Source organism: Pempheris klunzingeri, chromosome 8 (assembly GCF_042242105.1).
Source record: "Pempheris klunzingeri isolate RE-2024b chromosome 8, fPemKlu1.hap1, whole genome shotgun sequence".
In the NCBI taxonomy this organism is placed as follows: Eukaryota; Metazoa; Chordata; class Actinopteri; order Acropomatiformes; family Pempheridae; genus Pempheris; species Pempheris klunzingeri.
The window spans coordinates 14,345,207-14,362,157 of record NC_092019.1 but is presented as its reverse complement, the minus strand read 5'-3'; the positions used below and the strand labels follow the sequence as shown (position 1 = coordinate 14,362,157).

Genomic DNA, 16,951 nt, shown 5'->3' with positions numbered 1-16,951 from the left:
CCCGTCGTCTCCTCCCGGTTTTCCTGGCATGACCTTTTCCCTTGGCAACCACTTCCTCCGAGCATCCACGGCCATCTTTAATTTTAACTCATTCATGAAAAGTTGTTCCGCTCATGTAAACAAGCCGACCGACACATTTGCCCACAAAAGCAGCATCGACGGCGCTGTGTGCATGTAGTTTCGAGCGACACGCTCCAAACAGAGCAGAGCAGCACCGCAGCTGGCTGTCCGCCGAGATTAAGTAAACATCGAAAGCGTACGTGCATATTGTTCAGTGCAGCGTCTTGTGTACCACTCAGGCATGTTTCCAATCGCGTTTTCAGGCTGCAGTTTACACATTTATTTATCCTACAGCTAAATTGTCTGAATGAACTGTACACGTGTGTAAATACTAACGTGTTGCGTTTTGGACTGAAGGAGTAGTGTGAGAGTGTGTGGTGCTCCCGACAGAAACAGCAGGTGGAGCGCTATAACAAGTGTATGGATCATTGTGTGAAGGGCAAGCAGAGTGCTCACCACTGTCATGTTGTTCTGCAAGTATATCAGCAACAGGGACACGACAGGGTTCACGTGTGACAAAAGATGGACGTTTTATGGTTTGTTTCCATTTGCTGCCAGTAATGCGTGCTGGATGTCATTCGTGTGCTTCTCCTCCATGGCAGGATGAGAAAGAAGCAGACTGCCAAACAGAGGAAGACTGAGGAGACTACAGTTGTGCAGGAGTTTGTGGTAGAAAAAATAATTCGCCGCAGAGTCTTTAATGGAAGAGTGGAGTACTTTCTCAAGTGGAAAGGCTTCACTGAGTGAGTGAGATGTGAGATGCAGATTCAGAAATTAGTCATTTTCTGTATTTGTGCTTCATATTAAAATGTATTCTCTCCTCTTTATTACATGTTTACAGTGCAGAAAACACATGGGAGCCTGAGGACAACCTGGACTGCCCTGAACTCATTGAAGAGTTCCTGAGAAACACCCATTTCTCAGAAGAGAATGAGGAAACTGAACAAGGGCTTATTCCCAAAGAAGAAATGGCAGAGCAAGAGACGGAAATTGTGAGTATGTGAGAAATGCGGTGCTGGAACATGTGTACGTTTATGTTGTTTCCATGTTATTTGCAGAACTTCCGCACTTAAATCTGCAAAAAGGAAGAAAAAAAACAACAACATATTATTAGAATCTTTTTTAAATAGTGCATTGCTTTTCGTCACACTGACGATGTTTTTTCTCTTTAAGTAAAAAGAAGCTGTGCTGGAGTTCAGTGCAGTCATCTGACCGTGTTGGCAGACTTTGTTCCTACTTTTTTTTGGGAGTTTTAAGGCTGAATATGAAACTAAATGATGTGTGAAGGTGGTTAGTTTTGCAGTGCCCCTGAAAGTGAAAGCACTTAAATTTCCTGTTTTTTCGCAATGGGCTTGCACAGTAAAAGCCACATCCGGGCTGTCTCCTAATGCAGATTTAGTCTTTGTGGTTTTCTTCTAACTGTTTCCCCTTTGGTCTTGTCACTCTCTTTACAGTCCTGTATGCAGTCTCAGCAGCAGGCTCACTCTGTTCAGAGCAACAGCAACGATTTCGAGCCCAATGATGAGCAGTCAGACACCCCGACTAACCTCAGCACTTACCTCGAGCCTGAATGCATCATCGGCTCCACAGACAGACAGGGAGAGCTCATGTTCCTTGTCAAATGGTAACTCCACCACTTCCTCTTTTCTCTGCCCTTGAGTAACTGCTAGGGGTTGGGTAAATGTTTGTATGATTGTAAAAGCCACAGTTCAACACATTTAAAGCTGCAATGTACATCTTCAACCTACAGCAAAGATAATGGAAGACCTGGTGTCAGGTTTATGAGGGTGTTTGATCTTGTTGTTGTTGGTATGCGGAGACATTACAGCTCAGACAGTCTCATATACCAACCTTTTAATGTGAATATATCATTTACCAAGGAGACAAAGTTAGACTGTATTGGCATTAGCAAAACATTCCCCAGGTTAGAACGTGACTATGGAGAGTGTCTCTTACCACAGTAAATCTGCTTTGCAGTTTCAAAGGGGAATTTCACCAATTCTACACATACATGTCAGGTTATTAGATATGGGAAGTACTACTCAGATTGTGAAAACAAAACTCATAGCTTGGGTGTGGAGTTTTTGATAGGAGGTGTAGAAAGCTATGGGCATTTATTAGGATTTTTATTCACTCATGGAGGGTGCGATCAGATTAATGCAGGCGGCGTTCCAGCTAGAAATGCTGCGTCATCCAGCAAAACAATCGAACTTGGCCCAAATTCTGCAGCAACGCACCGTCACCCATCAAGATGTTGCATTTGCCAAACATATAGCCACAAATTTCTGGAGGATTACTTTGTCATTGGAGTATTTCTGCTGTTTACCTCGCTACTGTCGCAAGGAACGACAAAAAGATGGTAACCTTCCAGAGTAGTAAAGTCCTCCCTCATATTGTAAACTGTTGTTCAGTATTGCAGAGTCTAATAAGTTACTTATACTGAATTTTCTGGATTGTACATAATGTTGTGAGACAGCAGGCCCCCACCACTGCAGCCCTGTGCATTTCTATTGGTCTGAATTCTCACTAATGAAAAGATGTTTTCATTTGCATTTTGGAAAACAGAAGATCTAGTGTCTATTCATATCAGGCAAGGCAAGTTTCTTTGTTTATTTATTATCATTATATTATTATTAGCACCCTGAACACAGAGGCAATTCAAAGAGTCTTACATAAGGTGAATAAATGAGAACCACTTTTAAAACACAATAAAATCAATTCAGGAAATAAATGACTTAGACTTAGACTTTCTTTATTTGATCCCCCATAGGGGGAAATTCTCATGTTACAGCAACAATAGAACAGGGAGAGTGAAAAGAAGCAATAGTAAAAGAAAAAATAGCAATAGCAAAATAAATATAAATATAAATATATGGCTGTGATAAATATAAATATAAATATATGGCTGTGATCAATCAATTACAGTTTAATAGTAAAATATTAAACAATATCAATGGGCAAAAAATAATGGAACAGAAACAAATGTGAGGGGTAAATGTCTGGAAAACTCATCATCTGCTGCTTTGATTTTGACCATGTTATGAGTTTTCCAACTTAATGGAAATTCAGTACTCAATAGCTGTTTGCCCCTTTAAATCAGAATAAAGATGAATCCACTTCTGTCTAGTGCTTACCATCTATTAACAGTTCAGAGTTCATCCATATTAATTGATTTTGGGTGTCTTCCGGGGTGTCTGGAGGGCAATACTGGAAACTTTAAGTCAGAATAACTGTAATTGGATGTTTCAAAACTCCAGTAGTCAGAGACTGGCTGTACTGAGCATATGTGATTAATTCCCCGTAGTCTTTCTTTCTCCACAATAGCCGTTTCTAAACTGGCAGCAGTGCATGTGTTGCTGTAGAAACACTTTGCATACATCAAAAGTAGGCGGCCGCCATTTTAATGGCTTCCCTCTCCCGTCTGTTTCCCCACAGGAAGAACTCCGATGATGTAGCCCTGCTGCCGGCCCGTGAAGCCAGCGCCAGGTGTCCCCAGGTGGTCATCGACTTCTATGAGCAGAAGCTGATGTGGCACTGTGGAGACGAGGAGCAGTGAAGTGTGTGTGTGGGTTGTGTACAGAGACGAACTGATAAACAGCTGCGCTCTCCCCTTAAGCTTAGTTTAACCTCCATCGAGTGTCCTCCTTCAGCTGACATTAGAGGCACGCTGTGTGAAATTACGTCTCGCTGCAGGTAGAGCTTCACATTCTGGCAGGTGCAACATCCTCAGCGGGGATGGATTTTAAGTGCTCTCTGCCGTGTGGTGCTCAACGAGGTCTCTGTGCCTTTGTGGAGGCTGCGATGGAGACTATAACTAACCTTTGTGTAGTGCAGCTAAATTTGAGGTCAGACTAACCTGTAGCGACTTTGGTCTTGTGTAAGCAGACACAATCACTGTGGACATGTGTTTTGTTTTTGTTATATGGTAATTAAGTATTTGTGGTGATCTTGGTTGTTTGGTGTTTGCTTTATATCCTGTATAGCAACACTATGTAGGCGGAGTGAACTAACTGCTGTCCAATCTGTACCTCCAGTCTATGTAGCTTTTAGTTAGAGCTGAAGATTGTAGACCTGTCTTTCGAACGTTTGTTGTTTGAACTTGTATTTTGTGAGGTGTTCGTAGCTACAGCCTTTACTGTGTTGGAATATGTGTTGCCCACCAGAAACTTTCCCATATTTCCAATCAGCTGGTAAGTACCAAATGTTCTCTTCCCCTCTAAACTGAATTGTAACAAAAAATATTGTTGAGTTTTTGAAATACTATTTGGTGCTTACACAAAGTGATGTAATGGCATAATTTACTCAGATGGTCATTATATGTCTAAAGTAAATGTATTGAGATTTACATACAGTGAAAATAACCTTTGTGAACCCGTGAAGGCTAAAAGGATTGTAGCACTTTAGATATCAGACTGTTCATTTATGCAGGGCATTGTCTTCCAGTAATTACACAGGTTCATGTACATGACACCTGTATTCTTTATGGCACTGTCCTGACTCGACTTATCTCCCGTGACTGTTATGGGACACTCAGCTGAACCTTAAACCTTCTAAAACACACCTGCTACTGAATTACTGTAACTGTTGACCATGGATCTGTGAAGTCTCTGTTAATAAATGAAACCTTTTATGAAGCTTTTCTCTTGATGTTTTTCATGTCACATTTGTCCCGTGCTAAATCATGAGGTAGAAACATCAATGAAACAACTGATCAGTTCCAATCTGATGATAGCTGATTTGACAACAGTAGCTAAAGTGTTCTGACTGATTCTAAACGAAGCAATAAAGTGATAAGCAGTGGTAGACTGACATAGTCATGCTGGCACATGTCATACCATGCCAGTGCTGTTTTTCAGTGATCAGCAGGGACTTTTGTTCATTTGATTTTACAGTAATGGGGAGGAGCTTATCTCAGTCTTGTGACTTTATTTTGAAGCCTTTGCTCCTGGGCAGTAAAAGTGGAAATAAAAGGAACTGCCGCATTGCTAAGTACAACATTTTGAGGTGACTTTCTCTCATGTAAAATCAAACAAGAATATTTGGATTATGAGAGAAGAAACTGAAAACACAGAGAGTCAGGTAGGTCTGAGGTTATTCTGCAATTCGAATGAGATGTTTAAACGTTTTAAAGAGCTTTAAAATGTCTGAACATTTTATGTTCAGAAGCTTTAAAATCTAGTACAGCCTTAAAAAACAACTTGTTTTTTGTCCTCTGCAATAAAGGAAGATTTTCCTTTCCTGATTCTTGACGTGTTGCTCATTCACTTCCTCTATCCACCAATAAAAAGTTCCCATTTTTCATAACAGTGCATTCAGTTCAGTGTCTCTCCTGCCTTCTCCATGCAGCAGGTCATCAGTGTCTGGGTACGGGACCCAAGGATACAAAAGAATGACTTTTGGCATGCCTACATAGACTATGAGATTTGTCTACATGTAAGTAAAATGAGAAAAGGAAGTTGTTTTAATCTTTAGCATCAAATATTTGAGCTCACTGTAATACGTTTGTCACACTGTGTCCTCTTTCAGACCAACAGCGTATGCTTCAACAAGAAGACCTCAAGTGTGAGAAGGAGGTATAGTGAGTTTGTGTGGCTCAGGCAGAAGCTACAAGCAAATTCAATGCTAATGTAAGTCAGTTTTACTGTATTTTCATTATGAACACTTAATATTTAAAACTCAATACCATGAATATTTTAAGTTTTCATTTTAAAAGTAATCTGCACTAGTGTCATTTTTAGGATATATTTGTCTTTTGCAGGGTACAGCTACCAGAGATGCCCCCAAAGAACCCTTTCTTCAGCTTGAACAGCGCCCAACAGATCAGTGAGCGCATGAAAGGGCTCCAGAAGTTTTTGGAACAGTAAGAATGACCTCACAGATCAATAACCATATGAACTTTGACATGCTAAAACACAAACATAACAAAACTAGTGCATCACAGTTTCAACGAACAACAGGCCACATGACTGCTCTTCACATCAACAAACAGTTTACTAACAGTGTCATTTTCCTTGTTGTCCAGGATCCTCCAGAACCCTCTTCTGTTGTCAGACAGCTGCCTGCACCTTTTCCTGCAGTCACAGCTCAGCGTGTCCATGATACAGGCCTGTGCTGCTGGAAGGACCCCCTACTCTGTGGTCCAGGCGGTCCAACGTTGTGGCCTGAGGCGATTTCACTCAGAGGAGGATCTTCAGAAGGTTCTCAGCCTGTCCTGTGACTGTGATTCAGACAGGTATCATCATGGCACACTTTGGAGTCTCCACTCCAAAAGATGCAGCCTTTTCCTATTCTACTTCTTCTTTGGATAAAGTTCTTTTTGAATTCGCCTTGTCAGCAATTTGCTTTTAAGTAGACACACACTGATATATTTTCCAGGACATACATTATGAGAACTCCTGGTGCTTCAAACCTTAAATTGTACAATGTAATTCACTTTCCATCCCCTGCTCTTGCCTCTGTCATTCCAGCTCAGAGTTTAGAGATTCACAGCCTCGGATTAAAGATTTGGCAATAAACAAAGCAGAGAGCACAGCTTCACTTGATCTCATGAGAACCAGCCAAGAGGAAACCCTGAGCTGCTCTTCTGGTTCTACATGAAAACGTCATCATCTCATCACTGGCAGGAATGTTTGGACTTGAGAGGAGGAAATTCGCCTGTTACCAGTTAATACTGCACTTTTGGCTATGTGGTTGCTCCAGATTATTTCATTTATATAAAAGAGCATTGTCTATTATGTTCTCATCCAGCCATTTCAATTTGAAACACATGTACATTCAAGTATCGTCTCTCCTAGTGTGTTTTGTCTTCATATAAAGTTATAGCAACAATTTACCTGAAGATGGCAGTGTTGTTGCATCCATTTATTTGTATATTCACTTATCCCATGAACATGTGTTGTAGCTATCCACATTCACTCCACAAACAAGCCTAACATAGCATAATGAGTAATGGTCATTCACAGGTGCATTTGGCCAGATATTTGCACATAACAATGAATATCTAAGGCAGTGACAGCCCAATGTCTCTCTGTGGCTGAACTCCCCTCTCCTAATAAAGTGTAAGGTGAGGGAAGCTTGTCATCTGGTGGCCACTGCAGTGCTTAGCAGTATGACGTGTAATAGGGTCTCTGTAGGGTTTTCAGACAGCCCCCCTGTCAGGTGTGTGGCTGGTAGGAGGTCCTGTGGGATCCCAATGGACTCGCTCCTGTCTAAGAAGGGTACCAGGTAGACAGGCTACATTGCTCCCTGCTGAACAAAATGCCAGCTGCACTGACAAGCCACCTTTTCTATCTGTGTCTCTTGCTTTGTGTCTGTATGAGCCTGCTCAGTTACATATCTTGGTGTGTGTGTGTGTGTGTACATGTGTGTGCATGCGGAATACATGCATGTGCTCCCACAGTGAGCAGCACCACGCTTATGCAGAGGTAATGACCGCTAAACAGAGTGACGGCACACTGACATATCTGCACAGCCAATTAGATTAGCTTTGTCTCTCTGCAGCGGGTGTATTCATTATGAATTCACAGCAGACAATAGGCTTGTGTTGCAGAGAACAGAGAGGTGACGTCACCTCAGACCTGCTCTGCTCTGAGCAGCAGAACAGGTTGGAAAGTAGGAAAGCCCACAAACTCAAATTGGGGGGTGGAACGTCTTTCCTGAAGATGTGTGGGTGTGTGCGCGTTCATGCACATCCACATATGCTAATGCAGAATATGCTTTCTTTCTCTGTGCTTAAGAGTGGGGGGGCAGCAGATGTTTGCTTTAGCTGGATGTTCAAAAGAGGTTTATGCCTCTAATACATCTGGAAAACACGCAAGATGTTGAAGTGAGGGCATTTTTACTCAAATGTGTGTGTTTGTTTATACCATGTGTCAACTGACCATTTCTCTCTATATGTAAGAAACATTTTGCTCCTAATCTCTTGAATATCACAAAGTAACCTGTTCAGGAAAATGAATGGCAAATTGTTAAAATAAAGATTTAAATGTATTAACCCCGGGATGATCATGCAAAATTTCCCAACTAAATATCTTTTTAGTGAGTCCTTGATCAGACATCTTCACAAGCCTTTTCCAGAGCTGAAGCGTTTGACATTTATGTCTGATGTTTGGAGGCTCACATCCAATATCTCCACTAATGGCCAGAACTGTAAAGTCTAAAGTGAATTTATGGATTGAATAGCTGTTTGATGCATATGTTACAACTTGTATATTCATGTAAAATGCAAATACCAGAGACATACACTCAGACACAGGACACACACATGAATTATAGAGTTGTTTATAAGAATGGGATCCTAGTTTACCACATTATTTAAGTTTCTTCAGCACAGATCCCAGTCCTCTACCTGCTGACTGAGCTACAACACTGACAGCTTCTTTAAATGTCATGTGCTCATCCAGCATTAAGCCAAGATACTTAAAATGATCACAATATGACTACATGAATGAACCAAAATGAAAAACAACTGAACTTCCCTCTAGTGGTTTTTCTCTAATATGTGCAATTTGTGTTTTGTCTTGACTTACCACTACTCTCCATTTCCATTCAGTAACAATATTCAGCATCATCTGCAGACTTTACTTGATGTTCAGCAAGTAAAACTATGTAATGTGCAGATAATAATTTGCCCACAATCTGATCATCAACTTTAACTCCCAAACTAGGAACCTTAGTTAGAAGAGCTAAATCAGTAACATAGATGGAGATCAATGGTGGAGACAAACTATTTCCTCGTTTCACACTAACTTGTTGGGAAAACCCTCAGTTGTGTATTCATTAACCTGAAATCGGGCTACAGGTGCTTGATAAAGGGACTTAATGCCATAATAAAACTTCCCTTCAACACCTGAATTTAACAACCTACACTGATGTTCCCTATTAATCCAGTCAAATGACTTGAAATCAATACAGCAGAAAAATGTAGACCTATTCTCTTTAACTCCTGCACGTATAATGGAATTGAGCTTATATATATATATGATCAATATGTGCTTTGACTTTTCTAAATCCATTTTGCTCATCTACAAGCAAACCTGTCCTCTTAAGGTAGTTTGAAAATCTGCTGTTTGAAAGTGAGGAATACAGTCTGTGCATAAAGCTAATAAGACTTATATCCCAGCAGCTCAAAGGTAGCTTGGCAGCTTTGGAAGATTTAGGAATAGGTTTAATTACAGACTTGTGCCACTGTGTAGGACTAAGACCACGGTCAAAACAAGACTGAAACAACTCATATAACACATTAAACAACCTCTGCAACTTCAGCACTTCATTGGAAATTTCAGTGGCTTTTTTCACTTTAAATTCATCTCAAACATTTTTAGCTCTTTTATAGAGAAAATGCTTTGTTGTTGTACAATCACCATTCTCAAGCTTTACTTCCATTGATATTTCCTGAGACTTACAGAGGACCCAGTCTATTAATTTCATTTAAAAAAAAAGCAAAATTGAGTTTCATGGTACATAACCTTAGAGGACCAAGCATCCAAGTCAACAATGTGGTGTTACATTGACTAGTGGACAAACATGAGTCAGGGAGTGGAATAAATGAATGCTTCACCACTTCTCCACCAGAATTTTATTCCCGGTGGTACGAAGAAGGCTTTGAAGCATCCTTTAGTCCTTTAGACCCTCATGATGGGAAATACATTTACACACAGTATAAATAAACGGTTATTTGAATAAGTAAAATACATCCAAATTTCATTTTAGAGACCATAATTTGGTATCATTTTACGAGAGTGATGAGGGGTGTGTTGGGGAGACTCTTGACCTCAGTATTTCCAAAATCATCAATCACCAATCACCATTACAACCCTGAAGCAGCTAATGTAAGAGACCGTTACACATGCTAAAATGTGTACTATGTCAAGGGGATTTTGTTGGGTTTCGAGCAGCTATCGAGATAATGTCTGTGTCTGTTTACTTCTCTATGAAGTAAATCAACCATGCATGCTTCAGTGAGTTTCCCTGTTTAAACCCTTTCTACCAGGTCTAACAACAAAGCCTTGTGTGTTGCTTATAGTCCCATGGATTGAAACGTTTACATTGCTGGTTTTAGTCTGACCTGTCCAGGACTATTGACTCCTCTTTTAATGGTCTGTGACTCTACTCCACTGGCTGTTAACCTTGAACCACTGTAGCCTGGCCTGTCAGAGCGGCTCTGCTGCCATGACAACACTGACACGTTTAAACCCATCAGATCGATTGGCTTACAGCCCCCTGCTCCGTGTTGCGTGACCCCAAGGAGGTCAAATGGAGTGAAAACATAGAGAGCTGGTAAAATTGCTCTGTTTTCAGGGTGGGTTTCAGCTGCATATAACCACAATGATTCAGAAAAGTAAAAAAAATCATATTTTTATTATTTCCAAAAATACTTTTGCTCAGTTGAATGTAATTAGTATGGTTATTGTTTTACACATAAAACAGTAGAAGATAAAATCAAGGAAAAATGGTCCCTCTGGGAGATGCCCATCTGCCTTAGACCAAGTCAGCATGTATGGCTGCATCGACAGCTCAAATAAACCCTACGTACTGTCTGTGATCTCATGCTTGACTTACTGTTCCCTCTATTGTGTAATTAACACAGAATCACATAAAGAAAAGATCCATGTCAGTCGCTGGAAAGAGCCAAATAGTCAAACTCTAATGTAACAATATGAAATCCCAATCAGGGTTCGTTTACTGGGCAGACTGCACAGGGCCAAAAACAAATGGAAGGATTGAGGGAGACTTGCTCCAGTGGAGGCAAATTACAGATAAATCAGAGGCTGCTCATGCATTTTAAGTGCCACATTATACAGAATCCATTAGTAGCAATAGGAGTTCACCACCACTTGAGATATTAAATCTCTTTGCCTGCAACTCAGTGGAACCTGGATGAGTCAATATCAGAGAAGCCCGGCTGCATTGCCAATAGATAAGGGATGAGAGCTAAAGGAAAGATGCCTGAGTTATACACCAACAACAGTCATATGATAATGACACCGGCTGGTGATACTGATGTGTAGCTTGGTATACAGCAACACAACCGCATTCACTAGGGGCAGATGAAAGAGCAAGGTAAATGATCTGGAAGTCTGGGGTTAATTGAATTGTTAATAACATACGCCTCTGCTCTGAACATTTTTCAAGGTCTCCCACATTTCATGCCAATACTGAGCGCTGATTTACTGAGGGCCACAAAACTTCCACAACCTGACAGCCAAAAAAGGATTTTTCAGACGTTACATCTGTCCTTGTAGCTCTGTGTGCCTTTTTGTGTGTGTGTGTGTGTGTGTGCTCAAAAGCCAACTCTATATCCTAACACCTGCCTCAGTCTGGTGGAAAAATACTTTTTCTCAAGGCTGAAACATTTTTCTCTGTCACTCAATTGTCCCAGATGGAAATGAGCTGACTTAAGAGCGCTCCATCATTCATCAAACCCATCAGCCCCGGTACCTGTTGTCGGTTCTGCATGGCTTATACCTGCTATTTCCTCTGCACACGCTGTCGCCTTTTGGTGCATGGATGTAGCAATTACTGGGAACGGGCGTGATCACTGTACCAAGGCGAGCAACAGCTTCTCGTCTCCTGGAATCAGGGCTGATCAGCGTGAAACCAGCTCCTCTGCCTTGAACACATGGGCCTGAGGGGGAAAAGGGAAGTAGAGATTACTGCTTCATAATTTCCTGAAACAATATGGTGTGTAAAATGAGACGTGTGTCCTTTGGAGCATAAGCTACAAACAGATGGAGAAGGAAAGGCCTTGTGTTAAGATAACATATCTGCACTTACTGTATTTATTTGTATATGTTCGCAAACATTATTTAATCCACTAAAGCTAAACCACATATCTTTATATGCATTTATCACAGAATCCTTAAGGTTACAAATGATCTCAGACAAGAGCGTAAATGTCAATGAGTTGAGATACCTCTAGTGTCCATGATGCCTCTTGCTCATCTTCTCATGAATCTGTGCTTTGGCACAAGGGAACAGCCCTTCTCTGTGTCACAAGATCATGTGTGAATAACAACCCCTCCAGAATAATGTCTTGTTAGAAATGAGGAACAAGTAGAGAAGGAGCTATTTGATCAGACCCAGCCCAGTGAATGGAGAGACGCCCGGTGGTGGCAGTGAGAGGACGGTAGAGGGTGGAGAAATAAGGGGGGAAAAATGGAGGGGTAGAGGGCACCGTCTCTCGAGGCCTCTGTGCTTCGTTGCCAGTGTGTGTAAATCAGCAGGCAGCTCACGGCTGCAATGAGGTAGAAAATAAAAAAAACATAAAAATGTCCAAGTGAAATAAGAGGCAAGGAGAAATCTTTTATGATGAGCCTAAATTCTCCTTACTCTGCAGTAGATCCACTGGCCGGCTCAGCTTGTCTTCTCCAGACACCGTCCATCATCCCAGTGTCTGCATATAGCCACAAATTACTCAAATTACCCCACCTGCTATTCATGTAATACATATGTAATGAGTATCCTAAATTCACATGATTATCATTCATGGTATGTTAATAGGCCCATGTCAAATTCATTAATATGCACGTCAAATGATGTGGGCTGCCGAAGCAGGGTGTCTGAAGTTCCGCAGATGTTGTTTAAAATACATCAAGTCCTGGACAGAGGTTTATCATCATGTTTAAACTTGTAGTACTGAACATTTGACATCATTCATTTTTTACCTCTGGGAACAGTAAACAAAACCAAAACAATCCTAACTCAAAGCTCTTCACCGTCTTCTTTAGCAAATAAAGCGTTGGAATTCCCTTTTTGAAAGCTCTGAAGGGTAGTGAGGGGATGTTTGAGCTCAGATTATTTTGCTTACACATGCACCATTATATTTATCGTCTTTATCATGTTCGTCCCAGTTTCTTTAGATTTTCTCGCCATTTAGCTATTAACAAGTTCATTTACAGCCCCTATGCAACGTATTCAGGACCCTGGGAAGTTTCCATGTTTTATTGCTTTACAACATTGAATCCAAGTAGATTTATTGTAGCTTTTGTGTCACTTGTCAAGAAAGAAGACTTTAATGTCAAAGTGAAAACAGATCTGTGCAAGTGCAAAATATATGTTTGTCGAAAAATGTACCCTCTTTAATGGGACAGATCTAAATAATCGCTGGTGCAGCCGGATGCTTTATAGGCCACATAATTAGTTAAATGGAGTTTATCAGTGTGGAGTTTGAATTAATTGTATGATAAATATATCTGTATCTGGCAGGACCAACTTTTGCTGTGTCAGTATCATGACTTACACCATGGAGACAAAGGAGCACTCCAAGCGACCCCACAAAAAAAGGCAAATAAAGAGATTGGATACATAACACATTTCAAAAGGCAATTCCAAGTGTTTTACATGATGCAAAATAGTGTAGCTTTGGTGTCCATCAATATGCAAAATTTCAGTGTCACTGCAAATAAAATAATGTAAATACCCACCTGAAAAACTCCAAATTAACTTGTACGGTATGTGTCAAATGGTGCTATAAATGGTTGGTCCGACTGATTAGTTTTTAAGGTAACATGAGAAAATATCTGACAGAATTTGGACTATGTTTAAATCTTTTGTCATGTTGTCCACTAGTCAGGATATAAAAATGCTGAGTCTCCCAATGTAAACCCTGCCTCATACTTGCTATGCAATTTTTTGACTTGCCACCAGAAAGCATGTAAGATTTTCCTTTCCCACATTTTGAATATTAATCAAAATGCTCCACATAGTCATAGTCAGGAAGTATGAAATTAATTTTATGTTTTTGGACCAATTTAAGAATTTGGTGTAATTTGTTCCTCATCCTCTAAAACTCAAGTCTCTGATGTAATATGGATTCTGTTACCTTTGTGTCCTCAGAAACCCTGATGATATAGTTATGTTGTTCTGTCCACCCCATGACCATTTTCTGCTCTGCACTGATGAGCAGCTCCACATGTATCCTGGGCACTAAATTAGCCTAGGTTAGCTTGGCAGGACCTGTGCTTGGATACACACCAAACCTGTCATTAAGTGGGAGTGATGGCAGCAGTCTGCTATCCACTGGCTCAGTAAGCTCAGCAAGCTCTTGTAACTCAACTCTCGCACCTCTACTTCCTCTGTCAGGGGGCTGTCTTACAATAAAGCAGCTATATTCAGAGCTGACATTGAGACGGCACCTTAAAATGAATGTGGGGTCATTACAACCAGGGGCATCTAAGTGTGGGGGGTGAAGGAGGAGAGGAGAAGGATAGAGAGGAGTGATCGGATTGAGGTTTTGCAGGCAGTCAGCTGCAGTGAGGTGTGAGAGGTACAATGTGGAGAGGGTTATAATTACAGTTTGAGCATTTCTGGCAACTCTGACCTCCTGTTATTACAAACTATCCTCCCAGACCATCAAGGGTCATTACTCACATCACTAACTAGTAGAGTAAATCAGTGGCGGAGCACTGACCTGATATTAGAGACACAGTCAGAGAGTAAACAGGGCCAGAGTCAGAGTCTGGAGCCTTGTAAATAATCTGCGAGGAGCAGGAGCAGGAGCAAGGCGTGGGAGATGTTTACAGCAGGTGGACAAACACCTGTCACTTTGATAAGCCTGATTTATCCTGAATGACATGTCAGCACATAGCTCTACCCTCCTGACAGCCTGGGTCGCCAGTCCCACACCCTGGAATACGAGGTCTGTGTGTAACAGCGATGCATACAGTAAGTGAGAGAGATGACAAACCCCTCTGCGGCGACAATCAGCATAAAATATCAGCTGGGACATGATGGTGTTCAAGGTAGCGTCCTCTGGGAGGTTGATGGTGATGTTTTCAGTGTCAGAAACTTGACTTTCAGACAGCAGAGCCGCATGTGTCTCCCCTCCAACTCCTGAGATATACAGGTCATCCCCGTCTTTAGCTTGCAGAAAGGCAGTTAACAAGAAGGAGGAACAGATACTGATAACATGTGAGAAAGGTGGGTGTGGTGCTAATAAATTACCTGCCCAGACCCTATATTTACTGGTCTGCCACTGAGCCCCGTCTTCAGCTCATAATATTACACATTAGATATAGAAAAATCACTGAAAGGAATGAAAATCTAAGCCTCAAATTCCAGAAAAAATAATTTTCAGAGCAGCCTGTCGTGGTCTTTGTTAGCTTTCACTTTAAATACATCAGATCTTCTCACAATGTCATAGGCTGGCTGAGGAAACCTTAATTTGTCAGCTACCGTGAGTTATGCTAACAGATACTGACCTCAATTAAGAGTGACTTGCATTTAAAAATTGTCTATTTCAGATTTTTAGATTTAGACCAGGGGGAGAGGCTTTAATGGAATGCTGACAGAGGGCCAGTTGGAGAGGTGATACATTTCCTGCAAAATGCCAGGGGATGGCACATAAATAAGGCAGTGTTATTCCTGACAGAAATGCTCTATGAAGCTGTGATGTGATCTATGGCTGAGTGACCCGGTTAAAGAGCAGCAGAAACAGCTGACAGCTTGATCAAGATTACCTCTCTAAAGTGGTATAGATCAAGTCTTTAGCCTTCTCGCCAACCCCAGAGGTGATGGTATGAAATGGTGATGGTGCATGATAATGCTCAACAAGGATGAGCAGCTATCACTGTGAACAGGGGGATATTAGTGCACAAATAATTGTGTCCTGAGAGTTATCTGTCTAGAATACATGCATTAACAGAGAATGAACATCTAAGTGTTGCTTATTGGATGTTAAAATGTATGGTGTAGTTATTAAGCTGTGTAAGAATTAACATACTTGAGCACTAAATTGTCAGTGTAAATTGACTATGCATGTATTCTGTCCTGATTGGAAATTTGTTTTATATTTCCATCATCTTTCTCAGCAAATCCAATTTTATCCAATATTACTCAACATCTCAATCTTTATATATTTGGCCGCTAAAAGTGCATCTTTATGGTTGCAAGTATTAATTAGTGATATTCTGGTATCATTAGTGTAATTTAGTGCCCACTAGATTAATGGCACAGTGGCATTTATCTATGAAACATTATATCTTGATGTTAAATTGCAATAAAAGAACCTGTATATTCTGCAGATATGGCTGTCCAAATCTAACTGGGGGGATGGGAGTGTAGTTGACATCCATTAAGGAAAATCCTTTATTGGCACATAAAAATGAGAGGCAATATTTAGCCTTACTTGCCTTTGGCAACCTAACCCATAGCCTAACATTAAAAAGAGGACTCTTAGGGGGAGATACCAAGCTATGTCAGCAGTAAAGAAATAGTTGTGTTTATGTATGAAATCCTCAATTCAACATCAACCCAAAAACATGTTTTAAGTGTTTCATAATCTGTCTAAATGATAAAATTACACGCACTCAGACATTGGCAGTAATGTTATTTGGTGATCTCCACTCACTGAACATGACATTGTCTCACTACATTCATTCCCTGCCCTAAAACAAAGCAAGTCCTCTCTATATCCAATATAGTATATTCAATAACTAATTATGGTAATTCATTACATCTCCAATTAGCAGAGAGGCTTTATCGCTGCACTATACCATAAAGAGCAGGATTTATGTTGGCTTTGAATGTCACCCAGAGGACAGAGGACTAGCGCATCACTCATCAGGAACAAAACAGAGAGACAGGAGCCAAGAAAAAAAATAGAGGGAGAGAAAGATACAGTGAATTATTGGTTAATGAATGCATTTTCCTTCACATTTTCTCACAACCTTGAGAAAACCTTGATAAGACGCCTTTTGTCTGTGAGAAACCAAAAAGGAGAGTATGACCCTGATAGATAAAACTATAGAACAACTTTGGTGTTTTAGTGAGGAGACTGTAAAAAGATACATACAATATGTATGTAACCCTCGGTGGAACATGCCCGGCTAACGCCACCTCGCCTGCTGTCAAACAGCCCCTCGGAGGGTGATAAGCATCCCTGCTATCTGTG

General features: G+C 40.8%; 2 protein-coding genes across 5 annotated transcripts; both read left to right on the top strand.

Annotated features, from left to right (window-relative positions):
* The first annotated feature begins 82 nt into the window (after window positions 1–82).
* On the top strand, window positions 83–4,694 carry cbx3b (chromobox homolog 3b). Of its 3 annotated transcripts, none has more exons than XM_070835034.1 (5): window positions 83–241; window positions 663–803; window positions 902–1,052; window positions 1,515–1,684; window positions 3,496–4,694. In XM_070835034.1, exons 2-5 carry the CDS (start codon window positions 664–666, stop codon window positions 3,614–3,616), a joined length of 582 nt encoding a protein of 193 aa, XP_070691135.1. In that variant the 5' UTR covers window positions 83–241; window position 663; the 3' UTR covers window positions 3,617–4,694. The 3 variants fall into 3 exon arrangements, with proteins under 3 accessions (XP_070691135.1, XP_070691133.1, XP_070691134.1); XM_070835032.1 differs by having other exon boundaries at window positions 83–256; XM_070835033.1 differs by lacking the exon at window positions 83–241 and adding an exon at window positions 373–459.
* Window positions 4,695–5,036: 342 nt separating this feature from the next.
* On the top strand, window positions 5,037–8,003 carry snx10b (sorting nexin 10b). 2 transcript variants are annotated; one of them, XM_070835346.1, is made up of 6 exons: window positions 5,037–5,139; window positions 5,407–5,493; window positions 5,587–5,687; window positions 5,819–5,920; window positions 6,083–6,292; window positions 6,528–8,003. In XM_070835346.1, the coding sequence occupies exons 1-6, from the start codon at window positions 5,107–5,109 to the stop codon at window positions 6,655–6,657; spliced, it is 663 nt and encodes a 220-aa protein (XP_070691447.1). In that variant the 5' UTR covers window positions 5,037–5,106; the 3' UTR covers window positions 6,658–8,003. The 2 variants fall into 2 exon arrangements, with proteins under 2 accessions (XP_070691447.1, XP_070691448.1); XM_070835347.1 differs by having other exon boundaries at window positions 5,040–5,139; window positions 5,410–5,493.
* The last annotated feature ends 8,948 nt before the right edge of the window (window positions 8,004–16,951 follow it).

Coding starts and splice junctions, on each gene's coding strand:
- cbx3b (XM_070835034.1), top strand. CDS start 664: ATGAGAAAGAAGCAGACTGCCAAACAGAGGAAGACTGAGGAGACTACA. Junction 804..901: donor AAGTGGAAAGGCTTCACTGA/GTGAGTGAGATG, acceptor ACATGTTTACAG/TGCAGAAAACACATGGGAGC. Junction 1,053..1,514: donor CAGAGCAAGAGACGGAAATT/GTGAGTATGTGA, acceptor CTCTCTTTACAG/TCCTGTATGCAGTCTCAGCA.
- snx10b (XM_070835346.1), top strand. CDS start 5,107: ATGAGAGAAGAAACTGAAAACACAGAGAGTCAG. Junction 5,140..5,406: donor CTGAAAACACAGAGAGTCAG/GTAGGTCTGAGG, acceptor TTCTCCATGCAG/CAGGTCATCAGTGTCTGGGT. Junction 5,494..5,586: donor ACTATGAGATTTGTCTACAT/GTAAGTAAAATG, acceptor GTCCTCTTTCAG/ACCAACAGCGTATGCTTCAA.